The sequence below is a fragment of the Artemia sp. Qi Xiang Cuo genome, chromosome 17 (genome assembly GCF_049724085.1).
Source record: "Artemia sp. Qi Xiang Cuo chromosome 17, ASM4972408v1, whole genome shotgun sequence".
NCBI classification, from domain to species: domain Eukaryota; kingdom Metazoa; phylum Arthropoda; class Branchiopoda; order Anostraca; family Artemiidae; genus Artemia; species Artemia sp. Qi Xiang Cuo.
Genome location: NC_142810.1, coordinates 26482614 through 26510191, shown reverse-complemented (window position 1 = coordinate 26510191; position 27578 = coordinate 26482614). Strand labels below are relative to the sequence as shown.

The 27578-nt window shown below is 35.9% G+C and overlaps 1 protein-coding gene across 2 annotated transcripts in view; it reads right to left on the bottom strand.

Annotated features, from left to right (window-relative positions):
- LOC148942056 (ATP-dependent DNA helicase DDX11) overlaps positions 1-23762 on the bottom strand; it is a 54157-nt gene extending 30395 nt beyond the window's left edge. The window contains exons 1-3 of one of the 2 annotated variants that reach the window (XM_089103713.1): positions 23578-23762; positions 12813-13073; positions 11194-11498 (exon numbers count right to left, since the gene is read on the bottom strand). In XM_089103713.1, the coding sequence (XP_088959839.1) occupies positions 11194-11498; positions 12813-13073; positions 23578-23703 (692 nt within the window). In that variant the 5' untranslated portion in view covers positions 23704-23762. The remainder of the gene's footprint in view (positions 1-11193; positions 11499-12812; positions 13074-23577) is intronic. The other variant, XM_089103714.1, reaches the window with a different exon arrangement.
- Positions 23763-27578: the final 3816 nt, after the last annotated feature.

Here is a 27578-nt window from a genome sequence, read left to right as displayed (position 1 = left end):
AGCCTATGTTCAAAGATGGAAAATCGCCATGAAAAATCTTTTACGATCACTTTGGCATTAACACAATCTCCATTAATCATAGGCAGCGCAACCATTTAAACCACCATTTCCCCCAAAAAATCCAATCAAAATTTTGAGAAAGCCATTTTTTTCAGCGTAGTTGATTTCAAAATATAAATTTTATTTTTGAGGAGGACAGTCCCCCCACAACCCTCAGGGCACGGGTTGTTAGTTATGCCTTGGGGGCCTATAATATTTTTATAGAAAGCTTAGTCGTAGAAATTTCAAAAAGGGCTCATTCGATTGGAAATTCCAAGGGCTAGTGCAACTTTGGTGTTAACATAATCCCCATTAATCATAGGCAGCGCAATAGCGCTGCCTAAGTAAAGAACGATGGTGGCAAAATGTATTTTTTTTTTCTAGACCAGGGCACTTCGTATCGAAGGAGTTGTCGCAGAAAATTCGAAAAGGGCTCATTTGATTGGAAATTGGAATGGCAAGTGCCCTTTTTAATAGTCGAAAGTGATTCGAAGGCAACTAGCAGCCCTTCCAAAACCACAATTTCTCCAAACACATCCAATCAAAATTTTGAGAAAGCCCTTTTTTTCAACGTAGTTGATTTCAAAATATAAATTTTGTTTTTGAGGAGGACAGTCCCCCCACAACCCTCAGGGCACGGGTTGTTAGTTATGTCTTGGGGGGCCTATAATATTTTTATAGAAAGCTTAGTCGTAGAAATTTCAAAAAGGGCTCATTCGATTTGAAAGTGAAAGGGCTAGTGCCATTATTAACAGTCGAAATTGATTAGAGGGCAACTAACCCTCCTCTTACGCCCACCATTTATCCAAACACATCCAATCAAGATTTTGAGATAGCCATTTTGTTCCATGTAGTTGAAAGTTCAGGATATTAGGTCTTTGAGGATGATAACCCCATCAGAGCCTTCAGGGCAAGGGTCATAAGTTATGCCCTGGGGGTATATATGGTTTTTATTGAAAGCTTTGTCGCAGAAACTTGAAAAAGGGCTCATTCGATTGGAAATTCAAAGGGTTAGTATCCTTTTTGACAGTCGAAAGTGATTAGAAGGCAACTAACCCCCTCTCACGCGCACCTTTTCCCCAAACACATCCAGTCAAAATTTTTAAATAGCCATGTTGTTCAACAAGTTTTGGAAATTAGGTCTTTAAAGATAACAACCCCCCCCCACAGCGCTCAGGGCAAGGGTTGTAATTTATGCCCTGGGGGCATATAAGGTTTTTTTTTATAGAAAGCGCTGTCGTAGAAACTTCAAAAAGGGCTCATTCGATTGGGAATTGAAATGGCTAGTGCCCTTTTTAATAGTCGAAAGTAATTGGAGGGCAACTAACCCCCCTATCACGCTAACCATTTTCCCAAACACATACAATCAAAATAATGAGATAGCATTTTGTTCAACGTAGTTGAAAGTTCTGGAAATTAGGTATTTGAGGATGACACCCCCCCCCCACACACACACACACAGTCCACAGGGAAAGGGTTGTAAGTTATGCCCTGGGGACATATAAGGTTTTTTATAGAAAGAGTTGTCGTAGAAAATTCAAACAGGGTTCATTCGATTGGAAATTGAAAGGACCATTGCCCTTTTTAATAGTCGAAAGTGATTGGAGGGCAACTAACCCCCCTCTCACACCCACCATTTCTCCAAACACATCTAATCGAAATTTTGAGATATTCATTTTGTTCAACTTAGTTGAAAATTCTGGAAATTATGTCTGAGGATAACAAATCTCCCCAGCCCTAAGGGCAAGGGTTGTAAGTTATACCCTGGTGACATATAGGATTTTTATAGAAAGCGTGGTCATATAAACTTCGGAGGGGTTCATTGAATTGGTAATAATAATAATAATAATTTATTTATGACCCACATATGAACATTATAAATGACACTGCGGAGTAATGGAAAATATAAAAGAAAAAATAACAACATCAATACGTAATCAAACAACAAAAAAATACAAATTAACCGATATCACGATGAAAAAAACAAACTAAGGGGTCAGTGACAGAAACACCAATGATAGTATTCATAATCATATTAGAAGACACACTGGCCAGTCACGCGTACGAATAAATGACACCATACCGGAATAAAATGTTTAGATTTTCAAAACGGCCAGGTAAATACATCAAATATTTACAATATCGAAAGTAACCACTTCTAAGTCTCCGTAAATCTTTTTTCCTCAGTAAGTGGTGGAATCCAGATAGAAAATTTACACCTGGAGAGCAAAAACTATTATAAAGCCGGGCTAGGCCCTTACGATTATAACTCCCTCTATTTGGAGATATCTTACCATATGATACACAAATATTTTTTAATGCATTAGTAACCAACTCGGAGCAAGTTTCATAAATGGACGGGCAAAACGATATACCAAGCCACTTGACTTTATCCAAACAAGGTAATGAAATCGAACCAATTTTTAGTGGAGATACAGAAGTTCTACTATTAAAGCACATAAACTCACACTTTACCACATTAACAGATAGGCCAATATCACTAACTAGAGAAGACAGCTTACAGAAATTCTGAGCCAACCCTCGACAAGAAAAACTAACTAAAAGGATATCGTCAGCATATGCAATATAAATTACACCAATATCACGAAAAAACACAGTAGGAGATAGATGTTTTAAACAAGCAGCGAGAACACAATTAAATATACAAGGAGATAAAACTCCTCCCTGTCTTACACCTTTCCCAAAAGCTATCTAATCAGAAGTATTTCACAGCCACTTAATACGCACATAAGAATTATCATACCAATATCACAATGTAGAAATAACTGAATAATTGACTCCAGAACAAGCAAGGGAATGCAATCCCTGGGCGTGAACAACATTATCAAAAGCCCCGGAAATGTCTACTGTGCAGCAATACAATGAACACTTCTGGGCAAAAGCTTCCTTTAACAACCGGCTGAGCACATGATGCGCCTGGGGGCAACCAACCCCTCTTCTAAATCCTAGTTGAAAAGACGAAAAATCGCACTTAGAAGTTATTTCAGGCAAAAGAATATGCTCAAAAATCTTACTCATAAAGCAAGGTACAGTAATCGGTCTGTAATTCGAGCGTGAATCTGGATCTTCACCTTGTTTAAGTATGGACGTGATACTACCGAAAGTAAAACTATCAGTTACCAAATATTGAGCAACGCAAATCTGAAATAATAACTGCAGGTGTTTCAACAAAAATGGACAATCATAAGCAAAATTCCTAAAGCAGAGGCCATCACAATCAGGAGAATCTGATCTTTTTACTTTCTTCAGCGCCCAATGTAAATCACTCATACTTATCGCAGGGACCCTATATTAACAAACAGACACTGGCAGGACCAAACTAAGTAGATTAGAAAAATGTTTCTGAACACACTGATTAAATACGGAAAATATGTCAATATAATGGCGCACAAAATTCATAAGGTTTAATTCTGACTGAGGTGGGGGAGAACAGTTACTGCTATTGATAACTCTATTCCAAGTAATTTTACTATTTGGAGCGTCCCACGCGTTTAGCCTTGAATTACGTAAGCAAGATTTGTATTCTTTCTTCGTTTTTTGCTTGACTGTAAACACAGCACCGGAAGAGGGTCGATCGCAAGCGTTCCACAGTCGCAGTCAAAAATTCGCGCGACTCTTTACTCTTTTCACTTCCGGATATACAGTCCACAGGGGCTTGCAAGACCCAGAACGCACGTGCTCAAACAGAACTGCAGTTTTTGGGCCGACTTTAAACACACCACTATCCGGTAATAATGTGAATTTAGGTTTTCCTTAGAATCAGGGCACTTTATCGAAGTCTGGAGCAAGTGAAACGGGACTTTAATAATTGAGAGTAGAGTGCACAAAGTAGTAATATACATCTCAACGTTTATACGATTCCAATTGGGCTTTTGATACCATTTTGAATGGGGACCCTTAAAGTGGGCTTGAACATCAGGAGGCTCAATTAGGCACGAAATAGAGAAATGGTCATCATTGATTTTATCTTCGTCAGCAAACGCCTCGGATTTAATTAGGCTGGACTTAGACACAATAATATGGTCGCGGTTGGATTTAACGGAGCCTCGATTATGAATGTATGTATAAGCCAGGTTCTTAGCAGCGACATGATAGACACTTGGCAGAGAATCTAGCAGGAGTTCAGATCGATCAGATGAGGTCAATATGTCAGTATTCATATCCCCGGCTAAGATCCAATCAACATTTTTATCTGCAAAATTTATGAAAAGAGATTTCAGTTTATGGCAAGCTTTAGCAAAAGCAGTAAAAGACTGAGTGTTTCGATGATTGCATGGGAGATACACATTTACAAAAGCCATGTTATTACACTGGATTGCTAGAATGTTAACATCAGAATAAATTTGTATAGGCTGATATCCCGACCGAATGAAGATACCGGTGCCGCCGGAAGGGCGACCGCGGGTCTTTTTTGCTTCTCGAATAAATATATCATGTGTAGCAGACCACCTTAAACTGTTCATATTAACTTTGGAAAGTAGATGCTCCTGTAGGAATACAACATCAAAATTTAGCAGCTCGTCAATTTGCAGATCCTTATCTTTAGTACCATTAATGTTCAGAGAAACAAAACTTAAGGCTGTAGGAGAAGTCATCATGTTGTCTTGGTAAGCGCATTTCTCAGTACCGAGCATTTTAAACTATAAGAAACATGATTTCCTCCGCAATTGGCGCACTTAGGAGCAACTGAGCAAGGGTTGTCCGTGGTGTTTTCGTGAGCCCCAGCACAGCGGGAACATTTTGGTAAATCAGGAGAACGTGGGCATCTAGCAATAGTGTGATCTACCCCTTGGCACCGGAAACAACAACGCGGTAATTCTTGGTAGATTTCAACACGAAAAAGTTCATATCCAAGTCAGAGACCATCGGTTAATTGCATTTTTCAGTGCTAACTGATCCAGAAATTCCAAAAGAAAACAATTCGAATGTCCTATTTTTATAGCACGTACTAATCCCTATACGCTTTCCTTTAGAGATGATTCTGATACATGTTCAAGGATACTCCGAACAATACCAAGTGCTTTCTTATCAAGGACCATGGTTTAAACATTAGGTAGGCTCTTAGAGGCTGAGGCGGCAAGGGATACTGCTGACTGCCTATCTCAAGTAACTACGATCCACTTTTTATTCTGATTATCAGGTTTTAGACTTAAAATCCCTTCATGACCTTCAAGCGTATTCAATTTATCTTTTCGCAAACCAGGATCACTTAAATCGGTAGCAGAATTTTTCAAAATCACTGCTTTTGTAGGTTTATCTCCAACTAACGACGGCGTGGTGGGGGGTAAAAGCGACTGTGTTTGAAGCTTTTCTGACAAAGCGCGTAGTTCATTAAAACTGGCTTTTACCTTAATAGTAAGCATGGAATATGCCGATGTGGGACTTCTCGGGATGTCCCTAGCGTTCCTTATCACGAAGTCCGGCACATCTATATCTTCAGAGTCGCATCTTTTGAACGCTGCAATAATATCGGCAATACTATTTTGTTGGGCGTTGTTACCAACTCGCCTGGGTGGAACTTCCCTCGGAAACGCTTTCTGGAGGAAAATCAGACGCTCTAGTGCTCTTTTTAAGAGTCAAAGTCATCAGAAAGTCAGCTATCCCCTCCACCCTGCACACACGTCGTATTGTCCCGAAATGCATCTAATAGAAATTTTGAGATAGCCATTCTATTCAAAATAGTCTAAATATCATATAACAAGGCTTTGGGGTTGAAACAAACCACAGTGATTAGGGGCAGGGGTTGTAAGACATGCCAAGCGGGTATTCAAGTTTTTAATAGAAGGGATGGTTGTTTAACTTTAGAATAGGCTCAGTCTTCCTCCCTGAAAAAGACTATGCCAATATAAAAGGAACAGAAATTAATCAAAAACCTTTTTGCACAAAAAAAGTTTTTCAAAAAAATTAAAGAACTCCATTAAACCAAAAATGAAAAAAAAAAGAATCAAATAATCTACCAAACATACAACTAGCACAAATCAGTATAAAAAAATAAATGAAACCCAAACCAAACTACTACTACTACTACTAACAACTCACCGCCGCACCAAGCCGCCTGAGGCCAACACAGCTACGCACGCTCCTCCTCCACCCCAATCTATTCAAGACCTCCCTTTTTACACCCGCCCACGAAGTTCCCATTTCCTTTAAATCTTTCTTCATGACGTCTTCCCACCCCAGACGGGGACAATCTGCTTTCCGTTTAGCCCTAGATGGTTGGCCGAAAAGAACAATCTTCGGCAATCTGTCATCCTTCATCTACACAACGTGCCCTAAGCACCTCAACCTATCTTTAATTATAGCCATAGAGAGTGGTATTGAACCAAATTTTTCGTACAGCCTAGTAATTGAAATACAGTCAGTCAGCCAGGTACCCAGAACAATCCTTCCACTATGTCTCTGGAACTAATCTAGCAAATATTTCTCCAGTTTTCGAAGCATCCATGCTTCACAGCCATATTTGATCACTATCATCACTGTAGTTTCTAATAATATAACCTTGGCTTGTAGACATATTTTCCTATTCTTCCAGACTTTTTTAAACTGTGAAAAACACCCTGAGTCTTGGCTATTTTATTTTTAATATCTTCACTGCTCCCACCGTCTTTACCAATAATACTACCAAGGTAAGTTAAACTGCCATCCTGACCTAGCTTTTCTTTACCCAATGTAACATTTTAATCTTCACTTATTCCTAGCTTTAGTGACTTAGTCTTCCTAACATTAATTTTCAACCCAATTCTAGCACCCTGAACTCGTAAAACCTCTAAAACTTCATTCATTTTGTTCACATTTTCATCTAGGATGCTTAAATCATCAGCATCATCCAAGTCCAGGCGACTTTTTCCTCCCCATTTGATTCCGTGGTCTCCTATTGCCTTTCCTGTGCTGCTTAAAACAAAGTCCATCAAAATAATCCATATGAAGGGGGTAGAACACAATCCTGCTTAACTCCTGATTTTAAACGAAACCAGCTGCTAACCTCATTTCCTACCTTAACCGCAGCAGTGTTATTCTCGTACATAGCACTAATCACTTTAATGCACTTGTCTGGTATACAATACATGGATAAGACCTTTACTAAAGCTCTTCTATCAACAGAATCGAACGCTTGCTCATCATCTATAAAACTGAGGACCAAAGGTGTTTGAAAACTCAGGCACTGCTCAATAATTTGCCTAAGAGTGAAAATTTGGTTGATACATCCTCTAACTTTTCTAAAACCACACTGCTCTTCTCTTAAAATTTTGTCTACGGCATCTCTCAGTCTAAAAAGTATTATATTACTAAGTAATTTGCTATCTACACAGACCTGACTAATGCCTCGATAATTACCACACTCACTTTTATCCCCCTTCTTATAAAGTGGCTTAATTAAGTTAAACGATTTTAGTTTTCCTAAAATCGTTAGGTACTTCCCCTTTTTCAAAAATCATATTCATAATCTTTAATAACTTATTTCTAACCTCAGAGCCACCATATTTAAGAAACTCATTTACTACCCTATTAGCACCTGGAGCCTTATTATTCTTTAATCCTTTTAGTACTGTTGCTAATACCTCCTCACAAAACAACTCGTACTTCACATCCAAGGTATCACAAACTTTTTCATTTTCCTCTATATTTGTTCCTGCAACTCTATCTCTGTTAAGCAAGTTCTCAAAATGTTCGGCCTATCTCGCCTTAGTTTTTTAATTATCACTAATTGCGGCCCAATTCCTATCTTTTACTGCACCAAGTCCGGGTAGATTAGTCCTTCTCAATTTATTAACATGCAAGTATAAAATTTTACTATTATACCGTCTAGCTGCATCTTCCAGATCCTCGACAATTTCATCCATGGCGTCCACTTTACACCTCCTTGATTTATATTTTGATGATTTCTCCATTTTCCGTAAATTCCTTTTGTTTTCATATGATCTATCACTCAGATAATTCTTGTACAAGTCCTTTCTCCTTTCTATTAAACATAAATCTTTTCACTAATATTCTTAGCTGCAGTCCTAGCTTTCTTCCCTAAGACACCTTCAGCAACTTCACAAATTATGTTTCTAAAATTATTCCAACCATCTTCCACATTATCAACTTTTTCAACTGTTCCTGGAGAGTTTCTCTCAAATTCTCATCCTGGAGTCTACCAACATCACGACTTCCCGGGAGGTAGTTACCCTTCCGAAATTTCAGCTTTAAATTAACCCTTTACACTACTAGATGGTGATCTTTACTTTTAACATCAATAACAGCACTCCTATATACCCTAGCATCTTGTATTGATCCTGCCAGTCTTCAGTTTACTATAACACAATCAATAAGGTTTGCTGTCTTACCATCACGTGAATACCATGTTACCTTGTGAGCCATTTTATGACAAAACACCGTATTGGTAATAACTAGATTGTTATACCTACTAAATTGCAAAAGTCTGTATCCATTACTGTTTTCTTTTCCTACACCAAATATACCTAGGCTGGGATATCATCTATCCCTATTTCTACCAACCTGGACGTTAAAATCTCCGAATAAAAACTTCATATTTCTTCCTGGGACCCTTTCTATTTGCTCCTGTAACTGTAAGTAAAGTTCATCTGAGTCACCAGTGTTTCCGTCAGTCGGTTCTACAGGGGCGTATACTACTATAACTGATACCCTGAACTTTCTAGTCATAAAATGAGCAATTAGTATTCTATTATTAATACCTTCCCAGCCTAAACAAGACTTAGCAGCTTCCTTATTCATAACCAAACAGAAATTAAAATAAGTCAAACTGAAAACGATCAGAAATTAATCTGAGTGGGGTACTAAACCCTATGTTTTCTAAAAGCCAGATTATAATTTGTACTTTACTGAAATATTCTTTTAAATGTTTTCACTTTTATAACTTTGAGAAATAAAAATTAATTTCAGATTTAAAGGAATAAATATCAGCATATGTATACTAAACTAACAATGCACATTTTTTTCAGTAGATTCATTTAAATTTTTTTCAGAATGAGCAAGAGCTGCAGTATTAAGACTGTCAAGCTCTTGCTCCATGGATCAAGAATGTTACATCAGGATGGCAGTACTTTATAGGATAGTTTCTTTCTAACAATCAGAAGATACTAAATATAAAACAAAATATTTTTCAAAAGAGCGTAAGCATGGTTACCCCACATAGTGATTTTTTTAATATGTTTGGTAATTAATGTTTCTTCCAAATTAAATCTTTCTCATGATTTCCTCACATTTATGTATGTATCTATAATTTGCTACCTAGTTCAACTTTTTAAACGGGGAAATTGTACAGAAGTTAAAAAAGGTAAAACCATAATTTTCCAACCTAAAAATTTTAAAATTCTTCGAAAATTGTTTCTAAAAAAAAAAAAAAAAAAAAAAATACGGTGGCAAATGTAGTTTTTTTGCTGAACAGATTGATGTACTGCAAGTGAAAACTTATCGCAATTAAATTAAAACAGATCAGGGGGTTCCCCCTTTTATAGTAGTATTTATTAATTCGATATTTAGATAAGCACTATCTGCGTAAACATTAGTATAATACTAAATATAGTAGTGTTTTGTGATATATTAACATTCCCGTAGTAATGGTTTTTAGTATTCCTAGGACAATGTTCCTTTATTAGAAAAAAGTATCTTCTTGTCTAGACAAAACACTAAAGCAACGACAAGTAAAACATAAAAATTTCAAACTAGCCAACTTTTCTTTGGTTTTTGCTATTCTTATTTTGTCAACTATTAAGAAGAGTTTTGGGTTCCATTTCGAAGCCATCCCCAGAGTTAAAGGTTGTCTTCCTTAGCAATATGCGTTCATTAGAAAAAAATACCATTAAGCAGAGGGCTAGTTGAGATCTGTCAGAGATCAAAGTTTCAGAAATTAAAATAAAAAACGGATATGAACTTGAGTTGAAACGCAGCAATTTCGTTAAACAAAGCATAACTATTGCATCTCTCCAGGGAGTTAGTAGAACCTAGAGACACAACCCTTATTTGATAGACCTTCTTTGTAGGAAGTAAATAGACTCATAGACTCATAGACTCATTTATTTATAAACAACTATCGTAGCCGTGGCCGAAGCCCCGACTAAATGACGCTATTTAGTACATTGCATAAAACTGGTCACTGGCGGTTTAAATAACTGACAAAAAAAGGCACGAAAGAATTGCTGTGACGGGTTGTTCGACACTTTGGCGGCACTAGTTGATTTTTATGGCGGGTGTTGGCGGTGATAGGTGCAGGTGGGGGAAGCAACGAACGGTGTTTCTGGGACGAAAGAAGGGACTGCCCAAAATTGCACATTAACTGTAAGCGCCTATCACGCAACGTTGGCAGTCGTAAGGTACTAAGGGCAGCCTCATAAGAGTTGTAAACCTGGTTTTCAGATAGCCTGGATAGCCTGGTTTTCAGAAGGTAATGGCAGTTAAAACCTGTAGGTGTAACAACGAAGATTTAAGCACCAGTTAAAGGGATACTCTCCGTAAGAGCCGTCCTAGCCGAGTGGTAAGCGCTCCATACTTGGAATTCTAAGGTCAAGGGTTCGGTTCCTGGTGTCGATGGTTATTAGTTTTGGAATGGGTGTCAATGGTGTGACTCTGTAAGCTCAGCCAGAGTCGACCCAGCTCAAAATGGATACCTGGAGAAATCTGGGAGGAAGCACGGGAAGCGTTGGATGATTTGCCCCCAACCACGGATTGCACTTCTGGCCGAAGGCATCGAATCAGGAGATCGTTATCTATGCAACTCAGATGCGAAAAAGTTTTTTACGTTTTTAAAGTAAAGGGAAGCGTCGTGGAAGAAGTTTTTTATTTGGAAAAATTATCTTTCCAAATACAAATTTGGGACATCCCTTTGTCCCATATTTTTGTTCAGTTTTCCTTATTACAATACAAACTTTACCAGGTTTGATGCATATTTTCTCCTTTGTCCTTTTGCTTACTTTCTCTCTCTTTCTTTTACAATAATTCACAATGAGTTTTTTTGGCACTATATCTAAAAATTTAGTAGTTTTTTTTTAGCTGGTCACAGTAAGTTTTACAGAAAACATTCCTAAAAGACTCATTTCCGCTTCCTCTGATATTATAAAAAATTGTAGATATATCCTTTCGTTTCTGATACTTCTATAGGCAATATTTCTTTACCTTTCATTTATTAGGCTATTATTTTCTAGTTTCCTCACATCTTCATTGATACACAGCTGCTGTCTAGATGCTAAGGTCACCAATCGAATTTCACTACAATGTTTCCATTTTTTCACCTCGCTAACAAATTGACTTAACTGAGAATGCGTCCTTGATGCAAATAATATTTTGATCCCTCCACCAAGGTCTTCATTGATTTCATCATCAGAATCGTCATGTCCATAAGAATCCAGTATATCTTCGTCATCTTCTATCATTGTTTTATAGTTTATTTGTGGATGAAATTTAGACCTCTTTGTATCTTCCTGGTAAAAATACGAAAAACGGTTCATGTAATTGTTAAAAAATTCAAAGAAATAAACTTATATAAAAACCTACCTGGTTGTTTTTACCATCTCTGGTCCATATCAAGGCATTTAAAAGCTCAATCCTAAAATATGCACACTTCTTTTCTTTCCAAGGCAGTGATAGTTCGATAATATATCAGAATACTTTGTCTAAGTGACCAATAGTTCTCCTCACCAAAATATTACCATCTAAAGTATCCTCTACAGTTACAGTCAACGATTATGCTCAACATAAGCCCTCAAATTTTATTAGAAATTTTCAACTTCCACAGCGAAGATACACCCTCCTGTCCTCTTATATTCCCTCTGATATGCATCTATGTGCTTATGACTACTATATATAGGTGAATTCACCAGGATAAGATTGAGGTCAAAAGCAAATAATACATATGTTTCATACTAAACTCAAGTTTTCTTTATTTCCAGCGTTTGCCAAATGTTTTCAAGCGATCACCCTCACAATCTGAAATGAACAATCATTAGCCTACTTTAAAAAAAGCTTGGCTACTACTAACAATTACAAGAAAAAGAAGAGAAATTTGTTGAAAATTTTGCAACACACTCCAGGAAACCTTGCAAACCCCACCCCATTTTTAAATCTGCTCTAGTAAAATAAAAGATGATTCCACTTTGTAAGTTTGCTTGAATAAAATCAGGGAAGGGGGGGGGGAGGGGAGAGAACCTAAGATGAAGCGACTCACCATAGTTTCACCAGAATTGAAAGCTATTATCAGAAGCAGTACTGTAGTGCTACCTAAGCAAAGATTTATTTCTTGTGCCAATATTAGCTTTCAGGTAGGCAGTTTTACAAAATCAGGAAAAAAAATTTTATCAGGCCAAACTCCTTTGATAGCAGCATTGCAACAAAATGAAAGTTGATAAATGGCTAAGAGGAAGCAGTTTAAATTTCTGGTCTAATCAAACAAGAAACTTATTCAGAAAAATTTTTAAGCAAGTTCATCAAGAACATCAGATGGAAATAGATTAAAAAATATCTCCTGAAAACTTAAGATTTAAACTGATCTCAGCAAAAAAAGCTTTAGAGATAGAAGTCCCAGAAGCAAACGAAAAAAAAAAATTCCTTCACTACTGATAGATACGCAAGTCAAACCCTAAGATCAGGGAATTCTCTTTATGGAGAGTCCAAAATGCAAAGAAGTTCATTTTAGGTCATATTTTTTTGGGGCGGGGGGCTGGGGGATGTCCTTTTGGTTTTCCTTAGGGCAAGATTGTCGGTCTTAGAAACAATGACTAAGTACCAGTATAGCTCACCTTTAGTTTAGCTTGTTCTTTCTTCAAATTCTCTATTCGACTTCTATATTCCTCCCAGATCGATAGTTCACATCTGATGGCAGACAGCTTTTCAATTAGCTGACATTTTTCAGATGCATTCGAAAGCCAATCATCGCCCTCGCTTAGCCTTTCTATTTCATTTTTCAAACATGTTGCTTGTTCCTGTAAACTAGAAACTCGATTCTTCTCATAGTTTCGAAGCCATGATAGGCTGCCACAAATGATGCTCAAAGATTTACCCTTCAAAAATTATAAGGGATTATTCTCTATAGTATTGTCATACCCGAAACCGAGTGAGCACACCTGACACTTTTAAAATATGTTTTCCTTCGATGTTTGAGCAATAGCTTTTTCTGCAAAAGCTTTCAGATGTACTCATTCGTTTTAGGTATAGAAGGAAAATTATTAGCTAACCCAAGGGGTATATAACCAATGACTTCAGAAAATATGAGGCCGTAAAAAAAATAATTAAAAAATGCAAAAGCATATCTCTATATCGTAAGCAGCAACAGTTATAAGTCACTACGATAATCTATGGATAATGATGTACCGCCAAGACAAACCAAAAAGGAGGGAAGGGGTCCTAACATCGAACCGTCAGGAGCACGAACGTCAGGAACAGTACAAAATCCGTCATAGCATCGACAAAAAAAAAATCCGTCAGAACCTCGAACCGTCATAACATCGAAATTTTCAAACTTTGGTTCTTTGGGGTTTAGAGGGAAAAAGGTACCCAGGTTAGGTTAGGTTACATATTTAATATATGCTATTATTTACCCCTACCCCCTGATGTGCAAATATATAGTCGAAATTTGTTTCTAAACTATTATATACTTCTTACTATTATATACACTTATAATTTTTTTTTTTAGATGTTATGACGGTTCGAGGTTCTGACGGTTCGATGTTATGACGTTTCGTGCTTTTGACAGTTCGCCGAAATGGTAGCACCCCCAAAAGGATACACCAGTTGTCTTCTAAAACATATAAGTGATATAAGCTAAAAATGCTAACCAATATGGTATACAAATTGGAACTGTAAGAAAATTGTTAATTTTATTTCTGGATGACCAAGCTTTAGAATAATTATGTGAATATATATATATATATATATATATATATATATATATATATATATATATACCCCTGGGAAAAAGAAAAAAACAAAAAAACAAACAAAAAAAAACAACAAATAAACACGCATCTGTGATCTTTCTTCTGGCAAAAAATGGAAAATTCCACGTTTTTGTAGATAGGAGCTTGAAACCTCTACAGTAGGGTTCTCTGATACGCTGAATATCATGGTGTGATTTTCATTAAGGTTCTATAGCTTTAAGGGGGTCTTTCCCCCTTTTTTCGAAAATCAGCCAAATTAAGACCCCCTAAAAATTACAGAACCTTAATGAAAATCACACCATCATATTCAGCGTATCAGAGAACCCTACTGTAGAGGTTTCAAGCTCCTATCTACAAAAATGTGGAATTTTGCTTTTTTTTTGCCAGAAGAAAGATCACAGATGCGTGTTTATTTGTTTTTTTTTGTTTTTTTCTTTTACCCAGGTGTGATCGTATCGACCCATTGGTACTAGAATATCGTGGGAGGGATCATTGGAATGGACATTAAAAGTTCTAGTGCCCTTTTTAGGTGACCAAAAAAAATGGAGGGCAACTAGGCCCCCTCCCACGCTCATTTTTTTCCCATAAGTCATCCGATCAAAATTTTGAGATAGCCATTTTGTTCAGCATGGTCGAAAATATTACAACTATGTCTTTTAGGATGACTTAATCCCTCAAAGCCCCCAGGGGGAGGACTGAAAGTTATGAACTTTACCCAATGTTAAAATATAGTATTGGTTATTGGGAAGTATACAGACGTTTTCAGGGGGAATTTTTCTGGTAGTGGGGGGTGGGGGTGGGTCGGGGCTTATATGGGAGGATCTTTTCATGAAGGAAGTTTTCATGGGGGAAGGGACTTGGCTAAGTAGGGGGCGCCGGATTTCCCATCATTATTTAAGACAAAAATCAGAAATTAAATATAAAAAAAACAAGTTTTTCAACTGAAAGTAAGGAGCAAAATCAAAACTTAAAACGAACAAAAAATATTAGCTATATGATTGGGTTCACCTTCTTGTCAATACCTCCCTCTTTAAGCCAAAGATTTTTTAGTACTTTCTTCATAAGAGCTATTTGTTCTAATTAACGGCCTTTGTGATTAAGGGGTCGTTTTTAAAGAATTGGAACACAATTCGAACTTTAGCTTAAAGAGTAAGGTATTGACTAGGGTTACGTAGGTTAATTTGTAAATTACGTCAGAACCAAATTTAGAGACAGCCATTTAGCAAAAGAAAAGTAAAATTTTTATGCAAATTTTGTTTACTTATTCAATGACAATGAGCCAAAATAAAAGCTGCATTAACTAAAAAACGATCAGAAATTAAATAAAAAAAACAAGTTTTTTAAACTGAAAGTAAGGAGCGACATTAAAACTTAAAACGAACAGAAATTATTCCGTAATGAAAGGGGCTGTCCCCTCCTCAACGCCTCGCTCTTTACGCAAAAGTTTGACTCTTTCTCACAACTTTAATTTTTAAAAAAATAAAAGACTTTAGCGTAAAGAGCGAGGCGTTGAGGAGGGGACAGCCCCTTTCATATACGGAATAATTTCTGTTCGTTTTAAGTTATAATGTCGCTCCTTACTTTCAGTTTAAAAAACTTGTTTTTTTTTTATTTAATTATATACAGGAGTACATATGAGGTATAGAAAAGTACTTCTAAGGAATCATTGAAACAAAAATGATTAAACACAGTCTACAGTTTTTTTTTAAATATACCTGCTATTAATAAAATACATCATTTTTCGCTGTTATAACAGATACTCCGTTTTATATCTTCTGCTTGAGAAGCAAATCTTATGAGGGGACAATGGAGATATAATTATGATGCTAATAATTATTTAAAAGGTTACTTTGGCAACTGTTAAAAAAAAAAAAAAAAAACAACTAAAAATTAGAACTGGTTGCTGGTATAAACTTGCTTCCTTGATTTAAGTTTTCACTGTTTAACGATGAAGGATAGACCAAGAATTAAATAAAAACATATTTATTAGTGACATGATTTTTAAACACAAAAGATAACAATACAAAGCTGTAAACTACTTTAGATGAATTGTCTAAGAAACTGTTACTACTTAAAGTGCTGTTTTCCATAGAGTGAAGAATAACCCCCAAATAAATGGATTTTCCCTCCAACCTCTTCATAGCAAAGCGGAATTTTAGAGAATCAAAGTTCTCTTTTAACAACATAGCACTTAGTTATTTATCTTAGCTCTGGACTTTGTGAATCTGTGTTGTATGTTGTTGCTCACTGGCAATTTGCTGTTAAACAGTAATCAAGAACTCTTGGAAAAAGTGGGATCTAACATCTTACCGTTATATACGAATTCTTTGAATATACTTGTTTTAAGCTGTATTTATTGCAGCCTTGGAAGAAAACCAAGTAGAAGAAGTTGCACATGGAATATCTTTTAAGCAGGAGTCAGTAAGAAATTTTCTTTCCGAAGTGATGATTTTTTCTGCAATGCTAAGTTTCTGTAAAAGTGTTGCTTCCTTACCCCTGCTTTTGGGTATGGTGGTGATCATCAAACAGTTAGTTGGCTCATTAATTTACAAGTTAGTCTTTTGTTTCAGCAGGTTACTTATGGACTCTTCTGCTCCTAAGACTACATCTTCTTTTTTAGCACTGGTTCTGTGTTTTAAAAAAATCACAAGTTTTTTATATTCTACAAATATGGCAAAATATCAAGTCTCAGTTTATTTGACCTAGTTCGAGAGATTTATCTTGTTTATAATGTGATGTAACAACTTTTGTCCGTTTCAAGTTTCAACTTTGCTCTTTACTTCTTTAAGAAAACCCTTTTTTGTAAATGATTATTAATTTTATTTTCTGTATGATTTATGTTTTATTTATTAATTCATAACAATCACTGTTAAGTTTAAGTTTGGCTAGCTATTCATCTTAATTTCTTTTTGCTTTATATACATTTATTCATTCATAGTCACAAAATCACCACAGCTTCCTTGGAAGTAGGCTGCTTTCCTTCACTATGGTGTAAAGCCATGATAGCCCTTCTCCATAAGAAAGGTTCAAAAGCCCGTTTGCAACAATTAGTGACCAATCAGTCTTGTCAGTCATGCTGCTAAAATACTGACTTGGACATATCCTTTTCATCCTTAGGCATATCCTAGCAATGTGCTCAGTAGTTACCCCTGGAACAATCTCAGGCCAACATTGTCTACACTACCACCAGCCTTTTTGGAATGATCATCAAAACCCTAAAAACAAAAGCCATGCGCTGTTCGCATTAATCTGATTTCTAGGTGAACTCCCGCCTCTAGCTGAGAGGTGGTAATGTAGAGTGGGTAAAGGAATTTATCTACCTTGATAGCCAGCTCACCTCTGACAGTAACCACTCCAAAAACATGAAGAGACCCCTGGGAATTTGTGAACTCTAGTTGTAAAGCTCTAATGCCCATATGGAGAAACAAGAAAATAACAAAAACCCTTAAAGTGAGGCTATTCAACTTGCTCATTACTCCTATTATCATTTATACTTTTGAATTTTGTACTCATAGAATGGATGATCAATGTTGCCTCACTGCCTTTGCAAAAAGTCACTACAAAAAATTACTTAGAGAATAAATCCTTAAGAGAATAAAGCAGCAACAACTTAGATTGCTAGGACAAACCAAATATTGAGAAAGCACTCATCTCCTAAAGACAACATTTGAATGCCTTGATCACTGTTCTCACCCTATAGATCACCCTCCAAGGGGATGGAAAGACAATATATCATTGCTCAACATTCTGAATGCTCTTTGCCTGGCTGAAGATGGAATTTCACATAGGAGAGGGCATAAAGACTGATGAAAGAAGAAGCCCCAAATCCACCTTCAAGGACAGATAGACTTAATACAAGAGCCCCAAAGTTATTATACAGCTTTGTTTCAGTTTGGTTTTAATATGTTGGATTTTTTGGGTTTCCATTACTTTTTGTGCTTAATTTTCATCAACAATTAGCTCATAATGCCAAATAATATCAATTTGAAAAAAAAAAAAAATCAGCAATCTTTTGTGAGTAGCCTGGGGTTTATTCATGTATATGGGGAGGGGAACAAGGCTGGGACATAGTTAAACCGGAAGCATCTCTGAATAGCCAATAAGTAGGAATTTTGTGAATGTGAGGAAGTAAGAATTTTGTTATTATAACGTTTAGCATTACCAAGGCTGCTAAAAAAAATTGATCAGTTCACCATAGGCTATATTAGGTGAAAACCTAAGAACAAGCTTATACACAAAATCTGTTATATGTGTATTATGCTTGAATAGAGTTGTCATTTCCATCAGTGTAGCTCATAAGTCCAATGTTGGCGTTCAATTATTTGTCAAGTAGGCTATTGTTAAACAAACAGTGGTTTAATTGCTTTAAAGTATTGCAGTTGAAAACTGTGTTATTTTGGTAAAGTTAGAGGGTACTCTACTAAGAGATATGGAAATCATTTTCACATTAATTTTCTTTGGCTTACTAGATCAGTTTAATTGAATTTTAAACAACATGGCATCTAAAAACAATGTTTTACAGTAACTTAGGGGATAAAAAACGTCAACATTCTAAGAAACTTGGAAGACAAATGATAATGCTAGGTTTAAAATGTAAGCATAGTTAGGTCTGATCCCTATTAGACCAGGTAGTAAATTCGTGTTATTGGAAAGAAATTAGAAAAAAGAAGAAGTTTATTATTTAATCCCTACTGGATTCTCTTTTGAAAGATAATAATCGCTGCTGCTTCACCCTAGCTCTTCAAAAAGGCCAGAAATAGTCAAAGGAGGTCATAACTTGATTTTTTTTTTTCTTCCTATTTTGGTTGGTTTAAAAATTTTCTAGTGCTTATTTATCATCAGCAGATGGTTCATAATGCTAATTTGCAAAAAAAAAACAAAAAAAAAAAAACTAGCAAGCTTCTATTTGTAACCTAGGGGTTATATCTGGCTCCATGAAAAGTAATTCAGACTGGCTTTATATGGCATATGAACCAACTGTTCATCAGAACTAAACACAAAATATAATGTAAATCCATAAAATAAATAAATTTCTGCACATAGATTATGGCTATCTCTGGCCCAACTAAAACGGGGGGGGGGGGAGGCTTGGATGCAATAGCAGTGATTAGTATATATGGAAATGCCATTGAAAGGTATATTTCCTTTTGGTAACTTTGTCCCATCCTTCCCTTTGCCAAGATTCCTTTCCTTCTTGGGGGGGGGGGGGCAATTGCCTCTACCTCCAGATATTCTCAATGAAAAAAGAATGTCCCCCTCTCCATCTCCTGAATTTCGAAAGACCATTTTTTGTATCTCCAGTAAAATATACATTGAAAGAAAATCCTTGCCCTCCCATCTCCATTTTCACTCTCACTCCAGAGGCTAAGCTAAATATCCTAGAAAATTTCTTTAAAAGCATTTACCCCTACCCTTTCTTTTTCCCAAGAACAGTGACCTTTAATGGGATTTGACAAACTTTATGTTATATTCTGAAAGTTAAAAACTTTTAGAAATTGATCCAGAGTACACCCACAAGGCATAAGAAAAGTTTTCTGAGCCTCATAGCTTTGCTAGATCTTGATTCATAGGGTCAAAGCAGTTTAGACATGTTTTTGCAGTTTCCTAAGCCTTAGAAACAGAGATGCAGTAGATACAGGAACATTTAGACAGCTTCCCAGAGCATAATTTAAGCTCTGAATTTATTCTCAAAACCTAAATTTTACTTCCCTTAGCTCAACTACCATTAAAAATAAGGAAAACCTCATCTATAAATTTACTGCATTATACTTAGTTTTTGCTCCTTATCAGCAGTTGATTCATAGTCTAAAATAATGCCAATTTGAAACAAAAACAGGGGCAGGGGTTCTGGGATACAATTCCTAGCAAACAAGGAAATAGCAACTAGCTAAAGCAATATTACTAGCAACAAGGAAACTGTTAAATGGGGAATCTAATTGTACAACCGTTTAGTTATTATAGTGTTTAGTTCAGAAAAGAAATCTTGGTGCAAAATTACCATTAGATTCTCTTTTCAAAGCTTCTGTTGGGTACTGCCTTGTCAGTATTCTATATAGCCTACATGAGGATTGCTTTGGGGTACTTTTTCCAATATACAGAGGAGCTATAATTTTTCCTTAATTTCAAAATCAGCAGCCCTCTTCTATAAAATGATGTCAGGGTAGCATTCTTCTGTATACATTATTCTGAAGAATGCACTGCAATAATTTTCTTACCTTGTAATATGCACAAAATTTTTGCTACACAAATTTTTGGGGTTACTTCCTGCTTAATTTATGTTTTGTCTGCTATATTGTTTGTTTTGTGTTTTGTTTTATACATATATACAATTCTAGAATATCTGAAATAGGTAGGCCCTATTTGCAGATCTTTGTTGACAAAAAATGGCTGGCATATAAAAACATAGATATTTTAACTACAGGAGCATACAAAAAACTACTAGGGGATAACAACATTATTTTAAATAAAACCAAGATAAGCCTTGCAGGAAAACATTGACTAAAGTGGAAGCAGCTCAGAAAATCTGCTTAATGAATTGCTCCTGAATGTTATAAAGTAAGAACTTTGTTATTATTGTGTTTTCTTTGGAAGTGGCAACAGATAAGAATGTTACCAACATTAGTGCTATGCTAAATGCTATCTATGATCAAACAAAACACTGATGCACAAATTTTAGGAGTTCAGAATTCTGGTACTCAGGGAACAATTAAAACTATATGATTGAATTTCATACATGAAAGTAAAAAAATTTCTAATCCCTTGATGAGTAAGCTTTGAAACAGTAGCAATATTTCATTAATTTCAGTTAACATTATCTTCTTCAGAGCCAAAACATATTTTTATTGCCAAATGACAAGTGTATTACCCAAACCCTAGACCAGTGGTCAGCAGCTTAAGAATTGTAGTCGCATCCAGGTTATTTGTCATGAAGGTATGAATCTTGAGAAACCCTTTGTCATTTTGATTATGCAAATTCTACAATCAAAATCAGCTTAAAAAATAGAGCAAACAGATTAAAACTTCTATTTACAAACCTGTCAGCATGAATCATTTGTAATCTAAAGTATTCCCCAGTTCATATCCACATTCTAACCCAAACACATTTTAAAGGTTTGTTATTAGTTTATTCCTTAGAAAAATTTGTAATATAGCCCATGAGTAGCAGTGCTACTTTATTTTCACATGCATCACACCCACAGTGTTATCAAACTATTTAAGATGGAATTTGTACATGTAGTCTGCTGGACAAACATGAGAAGGAATAGCTTGAGGACAAGTTTGTAAAATAGATTTATATTGACAGATGTAGTAGTCCTATGTGTGTAGTAAGACATTTAATTTGCCATTTATCAAACATCATTGATAGTTAGCTATTTGATCTTAAATCAAAACTATATGTATTTATGTTTGCCATATGGAGGTTGTTTAACAAAGGATTGTGAGCTGTTGAACGCACATGCTCTTTATAAATTTATTTCACCACATCTTGATCAAAGCTAATTAGGCTGCAGTAAAATTCTAGATGAAGTAAATTTGTCTTTCTTGGAAAGCAGTTGAGGAGGGTGAGTGAACACTCAGGAATGTATCCAGAGCCTCAATGATCCCCTGCAAGGGTATTTTGAAGTACCTACCTCTACCCCTTCCCCCTCGAAAGAGCACTGATATCTGATGACCTTTTAAAACTTACCTTAAATTGCATTGTTCAGCATATAAGGAATTATCCTGTAGTTGCTGGTTAGTGAAGATGTTGAGCCAATTGCATCAGCTGCATCTCATTCTTGAAGCCATGGCTTGGAAGACCAATCATTGTCCACAGCTCCCTTGAAGGCCTCCACACTAGGGACAGAGACTGTTCCCTTACTTAGGGTGTTGCAGAGTCACATAACTCAATTCGGGAAGAAGTTGTTCTGTAGTCTGGTGTTGGGTTTTTTGCAGTACAGCTTCATAATGTGTCCTCTAGTTCTTGTTGACTGAGTGAGCATATTTTGTTGCAAGGACTGAGTAAGCAGCATTTTGTATGCTGTGATGACATCCCCACACTTCTGTTGATAGGAGAGGATAGGAATCTATAACTTCTCCAGACAGGATGGACAGTACAGGCTTTTAGAATCCACTATTGATTTAGTTGCTCACCTTTGGACACTCCCTAGTTTTTTCTTGTCACCTTTATTTAATGGGGTTGCCATACACATTCCAAATTCCAGTATTGGTTGAACAAGTCCTTTGTAGAGCTTTGACATCAGCTTTGGTGACCTATTGTGGAGCGTTCTTTTTACAATTCTCAGCGTCTAGAGAGCTTTGGAGGCAACTGACTGAGCATGTTGGTCAAACTTCAATTCTTCATCTGCAAGTATACCCAGGTCTCTTTCAGCATGGGGGGAGCCAACCATTTGCCCAACACCATCTATTCTACACATGTGTGCTGTTATAAAGTGAAACTTTGAAAATGGATACATTGCTCAAACAAGCAACAAGGAAAGTGTTTTGAATCTTATACCTTGGCTTAGACCTAGGCTAGTCCTCATTTATAAGGCTTTAAGATTTGATAATCTATTTGTTGAATTTGAGATAAAAAAGGCTTTATATGGCTTAAAATCCTGATGAAAAAATCCAGGTGGGGTAAATTTTAAACTTACCTCTCATTTACATCATAAATAAAATTTACCTCCACCACCCTCCCTTAATGTGCAAATATATACCCTGAATTGGTATATATAGGGGTAGGGGTCAAACACATTTCCAACAAAAATGATTATTATATTTGGAAAAAGAAATAAAAAAAGGCATCTAGTGGTATGTTTACTTTATTTTTAAGTCAATAGTATGAACTGTGAAATGCCCCCACCCCCTAATGTGCAAATATATACCTTGAATTGGTACATATAGGGGTGGGGGTAAAATTCATTTCTGACAAAAATGATAACATGTTTCACAGAAATTTAGATAGGCATATGCCTGTCATCTATGCAACCTTTTTAGTCATAAAAATAAAGAAAGAGTAGGATAGAGATAGTTTCCTGAATCTTTGGTAGAGATACATTCCTGAAAGTTATATTTGCCTAACTCAGTTCCTTTCCAATATAAAAAGAATCTGTCAACAAGAGATGGTTAAGGTTGCAAAATCAACAATACATATGTTTTATGTATAACATTTCATGTCCTAACTATAGCTCTTCATTTGATTTTTTACCTAGTTTTAAAAAGGTTACTTGGTGTTATAAATTAAAAAGGCACCTGATCACTGCTGTAGACTATAAACAAGGGTAAAGTTCTATGAAATTGTATTATTGAGTTAGGACAAAAGTGAATGCACCATTCAATGCCTTTTTTTATGCTGATTACAAATATAATAATCATTTCTATTGGAAATGAATTTCAGCCCCCCCCCTATATATGCCAATTTGAGGTTAGGTTAGGTATAGCCTATATAGGCGCGGGGGCTGAAATTCATTTCCAATAGAAATGCTTATTATATTTGTAATCAGCATAAAAAAGGCATCGAATGGTGTGTTCACTTTATTCCTAACTCAAAAATATGATTTCGCAGAACTTTGCCTAAACAAGAGCTTGCTGATTCTGTTTTTCATTTTTTTTTCAATTATACAATTTATATATAACAAAAACATACAGTGCCTGTAGGGCTTTCAAATATGCCAACAGATGAATCTTCACATACAGTGTAGAGCCCTCTCATAAACTCCAATTGGATGGAATATGGCTGAAAAGGAAAGCCATAGCTATCTGTTTCTAGCATTACAAAGTGAAAGTTTCAGAATGATTGGCAAATGGTACTTTTTTATAAATCGATTCTAATTCCAATCACCTAACCTCGTTGTTAAAATTTAAAGTTTGAAAAATTAACGCCATCTACTAGTACGGTCAGGGCTTCCACTATCCCCGAATTGTCGGGGATTTCCCCGAAAATCTATGTGTCTCCCCGAAAATATGTATTTTTCCCCGAATCCCCGAAATTTCCCCGAAAATCACTCAACCACGGTCTTACCACCAGTAACTACTCCTGTCATAGATAACTTTACATACTATAATTTTTAAATTCTCTCTTGTTTGTTGTTTTTTGTCTCCTGTGTTACTTTGTACGAGAATCAGACCGATAAGATTTAATTATAGACGGTTCTTTATGATTGCAATTGCATCAATTTCTTTTATTTAGATTTAATAATTCCGAACGCAGTATTCCAAATGCTATAAGATTCTTACATTTACATCATTCGTGGTCAAGTATCTTGACAAAATTAGCCAAGAATTATACTTGAAGTTGTTTAACGGAACGCTCAGTTAGATTCTGGATTTTGAAACTGAACTTCTAAAGAAAGAGAATTGTTTTGAAAGCCGAATCATAAGTTTAAATTTGGTTTTCTTTTGCTATTTTAGATTTTGGACATACTGTATTAATGTTTAATACTTGATAATTGAACGCATATCATATTGAAGGAATTTATCTTTTTGACAGAACTTCTTACAATTTAAATTTTTGTTTCATTCGGTGTAAAATTTAAGTTCTTTTCTTTTTATCTGAGACTTGTATTTGTCATACCACCCTTTATCCTCAAACGTATTCACCCAGCACTCCTTCGCAATTATTATTCTGAACCATTCATCCGTGTAATATTTTCAGTGGGCGTATTATTTTAAACTGCAGTTTTAGGAATTTTTTACAGTCTTACAAACCTGTTAGTTAGGCAAAGGAAATTTTAAGGAAAATATATTCTGCTCAAATTTGGGATAGCCAAGTAATTTTTTCTTAATTTCCAAGGCCTACCTTTACAACTTCTAATGCTTTAACAATTAATAACCCTGTATGAAGGCTAATTCTGAGATAAATTTTTTTTTTAAAGAAAATGTGGTATAATTTATTTCTTCCCAAGAACTATCCCTAAATATGATCTTCTTACCATAAAAAATTTGCAACTCTCTCCCCCTCCTAATGAGGCAAAATTTAGCTACAGACTATGTAAAAGGTCGAGGAATAAAGGATTCAAACGGAAGTAACCCCAAAAATATTATCCATAAGAAAACTTACCATACAGCTTAAAGTAAAAATTTGGGTATTAGGATCATATGTTTTCTTGTCAAGTTTTAACTATTTTCGAACATATTTATCGCGAGAAGTTGGTTAATAATGCCAAATAATGTCAGTGAGAAGTAAAAGAATTAGTAAATTTTATATGATTTATAGCCTACAGCTATCATGTCCAGGCATTAGATGGGCTGATATAAAAATGAGACTGCAATAAGTATTATATTTGGAATATGGATGGTCACAGGGTTGGTGGGAGGGTTGGGGGTTAATTGCTGACTATATAGTAATTATGAGGTAACCAAAAGAAAGAAAAGCATAGTAGAAACGAGCAATGAAAAAAATGTATGTTCCGAGGGGGTATTTTCCGCACGGGGGTGGGTATTTTCCGATGGTATTTTTCGCGGGGGATATTTTCCGCTGGGGTATTTTCCGTGGAGAGTATTTTCAGCAGGGGAGCATTTTCTGCGGGGTATATTTTTGTGAGGAGAGGGGGGTATTTTTTGTTTTACCGTGGGATGATTTTTTTTATGGGGGGGGGGGGGTAAACACCTAAGTTCTTAGAAGCAGCATGAAAAACCAACAATGTCTCAATTGTCGTCAAAATTCCCTTTTTAATTTAAGTTTAAATTTACTTGTTTAGTTTAGTTCTTGTTTAATTTAAGTTTTAATATTACGCTGTACTGATAGGTTGAATTTGTCTATTTAATTTACATTTCTAGAAACTGCAAAAAATATTTGTTTTTGTTTTTAAATATTATTAATGAATTTCTGAGATTAATGACTTAATAAAAAATTGCTACTGGTATTTACAGTTCACATGTGTTCACTATTTTTCTTCTTTTTTTTGAAAACAGTTTTGAAGTTGTTGCCGCAATATCAGCAATAAATGTTTTCAGCTTTGGGTTCCAATCCCAGGCTCTGGCTCTAAAACCTATTTTGTAAAAGGCTTGATTTACTACGCAGATACAAGCCCTACTTGAGCCTGAAAACGAAGCTAAAACCAATTTTGGCTCCCAAATTTTCGCAACAAAATTCCATTTTGATTTTCCCCCGAAAATCTCCGAATCTTGAGGACTTGTCCCCGAAAACTCCCCGAACTTTTAAGACTTGTCCCCGAATTTTAATTTCCGAGAGTGGAAGCCCTGAGTACGGTATCGAATTAAGAGCAAAACGTGGCCCGTGGAAAATATAAGAAACGTGTCATGAAAAAACTGTCTATTGAGAAAATTGACATTTCAAGTTCAAGCTGATTCGGGAAAAGTAACTAATGTTTTGGTTAGTTTTAACAGCAAAAGTTTACCGTGAAAACAAATTTATGAGAGTTACGATTAAGAGCCGTAAATGTCGGAAAGATGTTGTCGAAACATAATGAAATATGCCTGCTTTATAGATATAGAGCATGACGTTTACACCGGCTCCGCTAAACCAATCTGAAAAACCCCAACCGTATCTCTGAATCCAAGATGAATCAACTTAAGATCAAGCTTCAACTCTGAGTTGCCGCGCGTATCATGCAATTATACAACGGTAAATGGAATTCTCCTATTATCGTGGCGCCAAAAAAGAACGGAGAAATGCTAATTAGTGCGGACAATAGAGAACTCAACTGTGTAACGAAGGATAAGATTTATCAAATGCTAAGAGCCGATCAATTGACACGGAAGTTCACAGGTTCAAGCTGTATCCTGATATTTGCAATACTCGCAGGTGTGTATATTGGAAAAATAAAAATCAACAAAGCAACCAAAAGGGAAGTGCTCATTCATTTCGCATTTTGGATTGTTTGAATGGACAGTCTTACAATTTGGACTAAAGAATGTTCCGTTTTATTTTCACAAGGCTAGGGATGAAATGCTTAAGGACATGTTGGAATTCGTGAAAGCTTTCATCGACGTCTACACTTCTTAATTTTTACTTGATACGCATCTTAACTATCTTTGACCAGTTCTTGAGACACAGAGGGAAAAAGTGGCTACCGTTGGACCGAAGAAAGCTGGGGTTGTTGGAGAACTAGTACAGTATTTGGGAATTTACTATTAGTTCTGAATATCTTCTTCGTTTAGCAAAGTCGAAGCCATGAAATCTCTCTCAAGACATTCCCAAGAAGTCACAGGTGAGATCGTTCCTTGGATTTACTGGATATTACCAAAAGCTCATAAAGAATTACGCCTTTGTACCCAAGCCTTTACCAGATCTGACCAAGAAGGACATTCCCGACAAAATTCCTTGGGGATCACATGACCGACAGACTTTTAGTAATTTGAAGAGGGTATTATTTTACAACTAATATTCTGGTGTCCAGGTTATTCAAAAATGTTCAACCTGCAAAGAAATTCAAGTGGTTTTGCCTTAGGTGATGTTATTTCACAAGATCCTGCTCAACAGCGTCAAGTCAATGGACCGACGTCTAGCAAGAAGGTCTGCTGAGTTGTAAAAATTTAATTTTGACGTTTAAGCTCGTCCCAGGAAATCTGTAGAATTTCTTATTTTCTTTTTTGAATGTTTCAATTAAAAGGGCGGGGGAGGGATATGCTACAAATGTACTCATTTTAAAATTTATTTATAGTTGTTTTATCATTTTTAGAGTT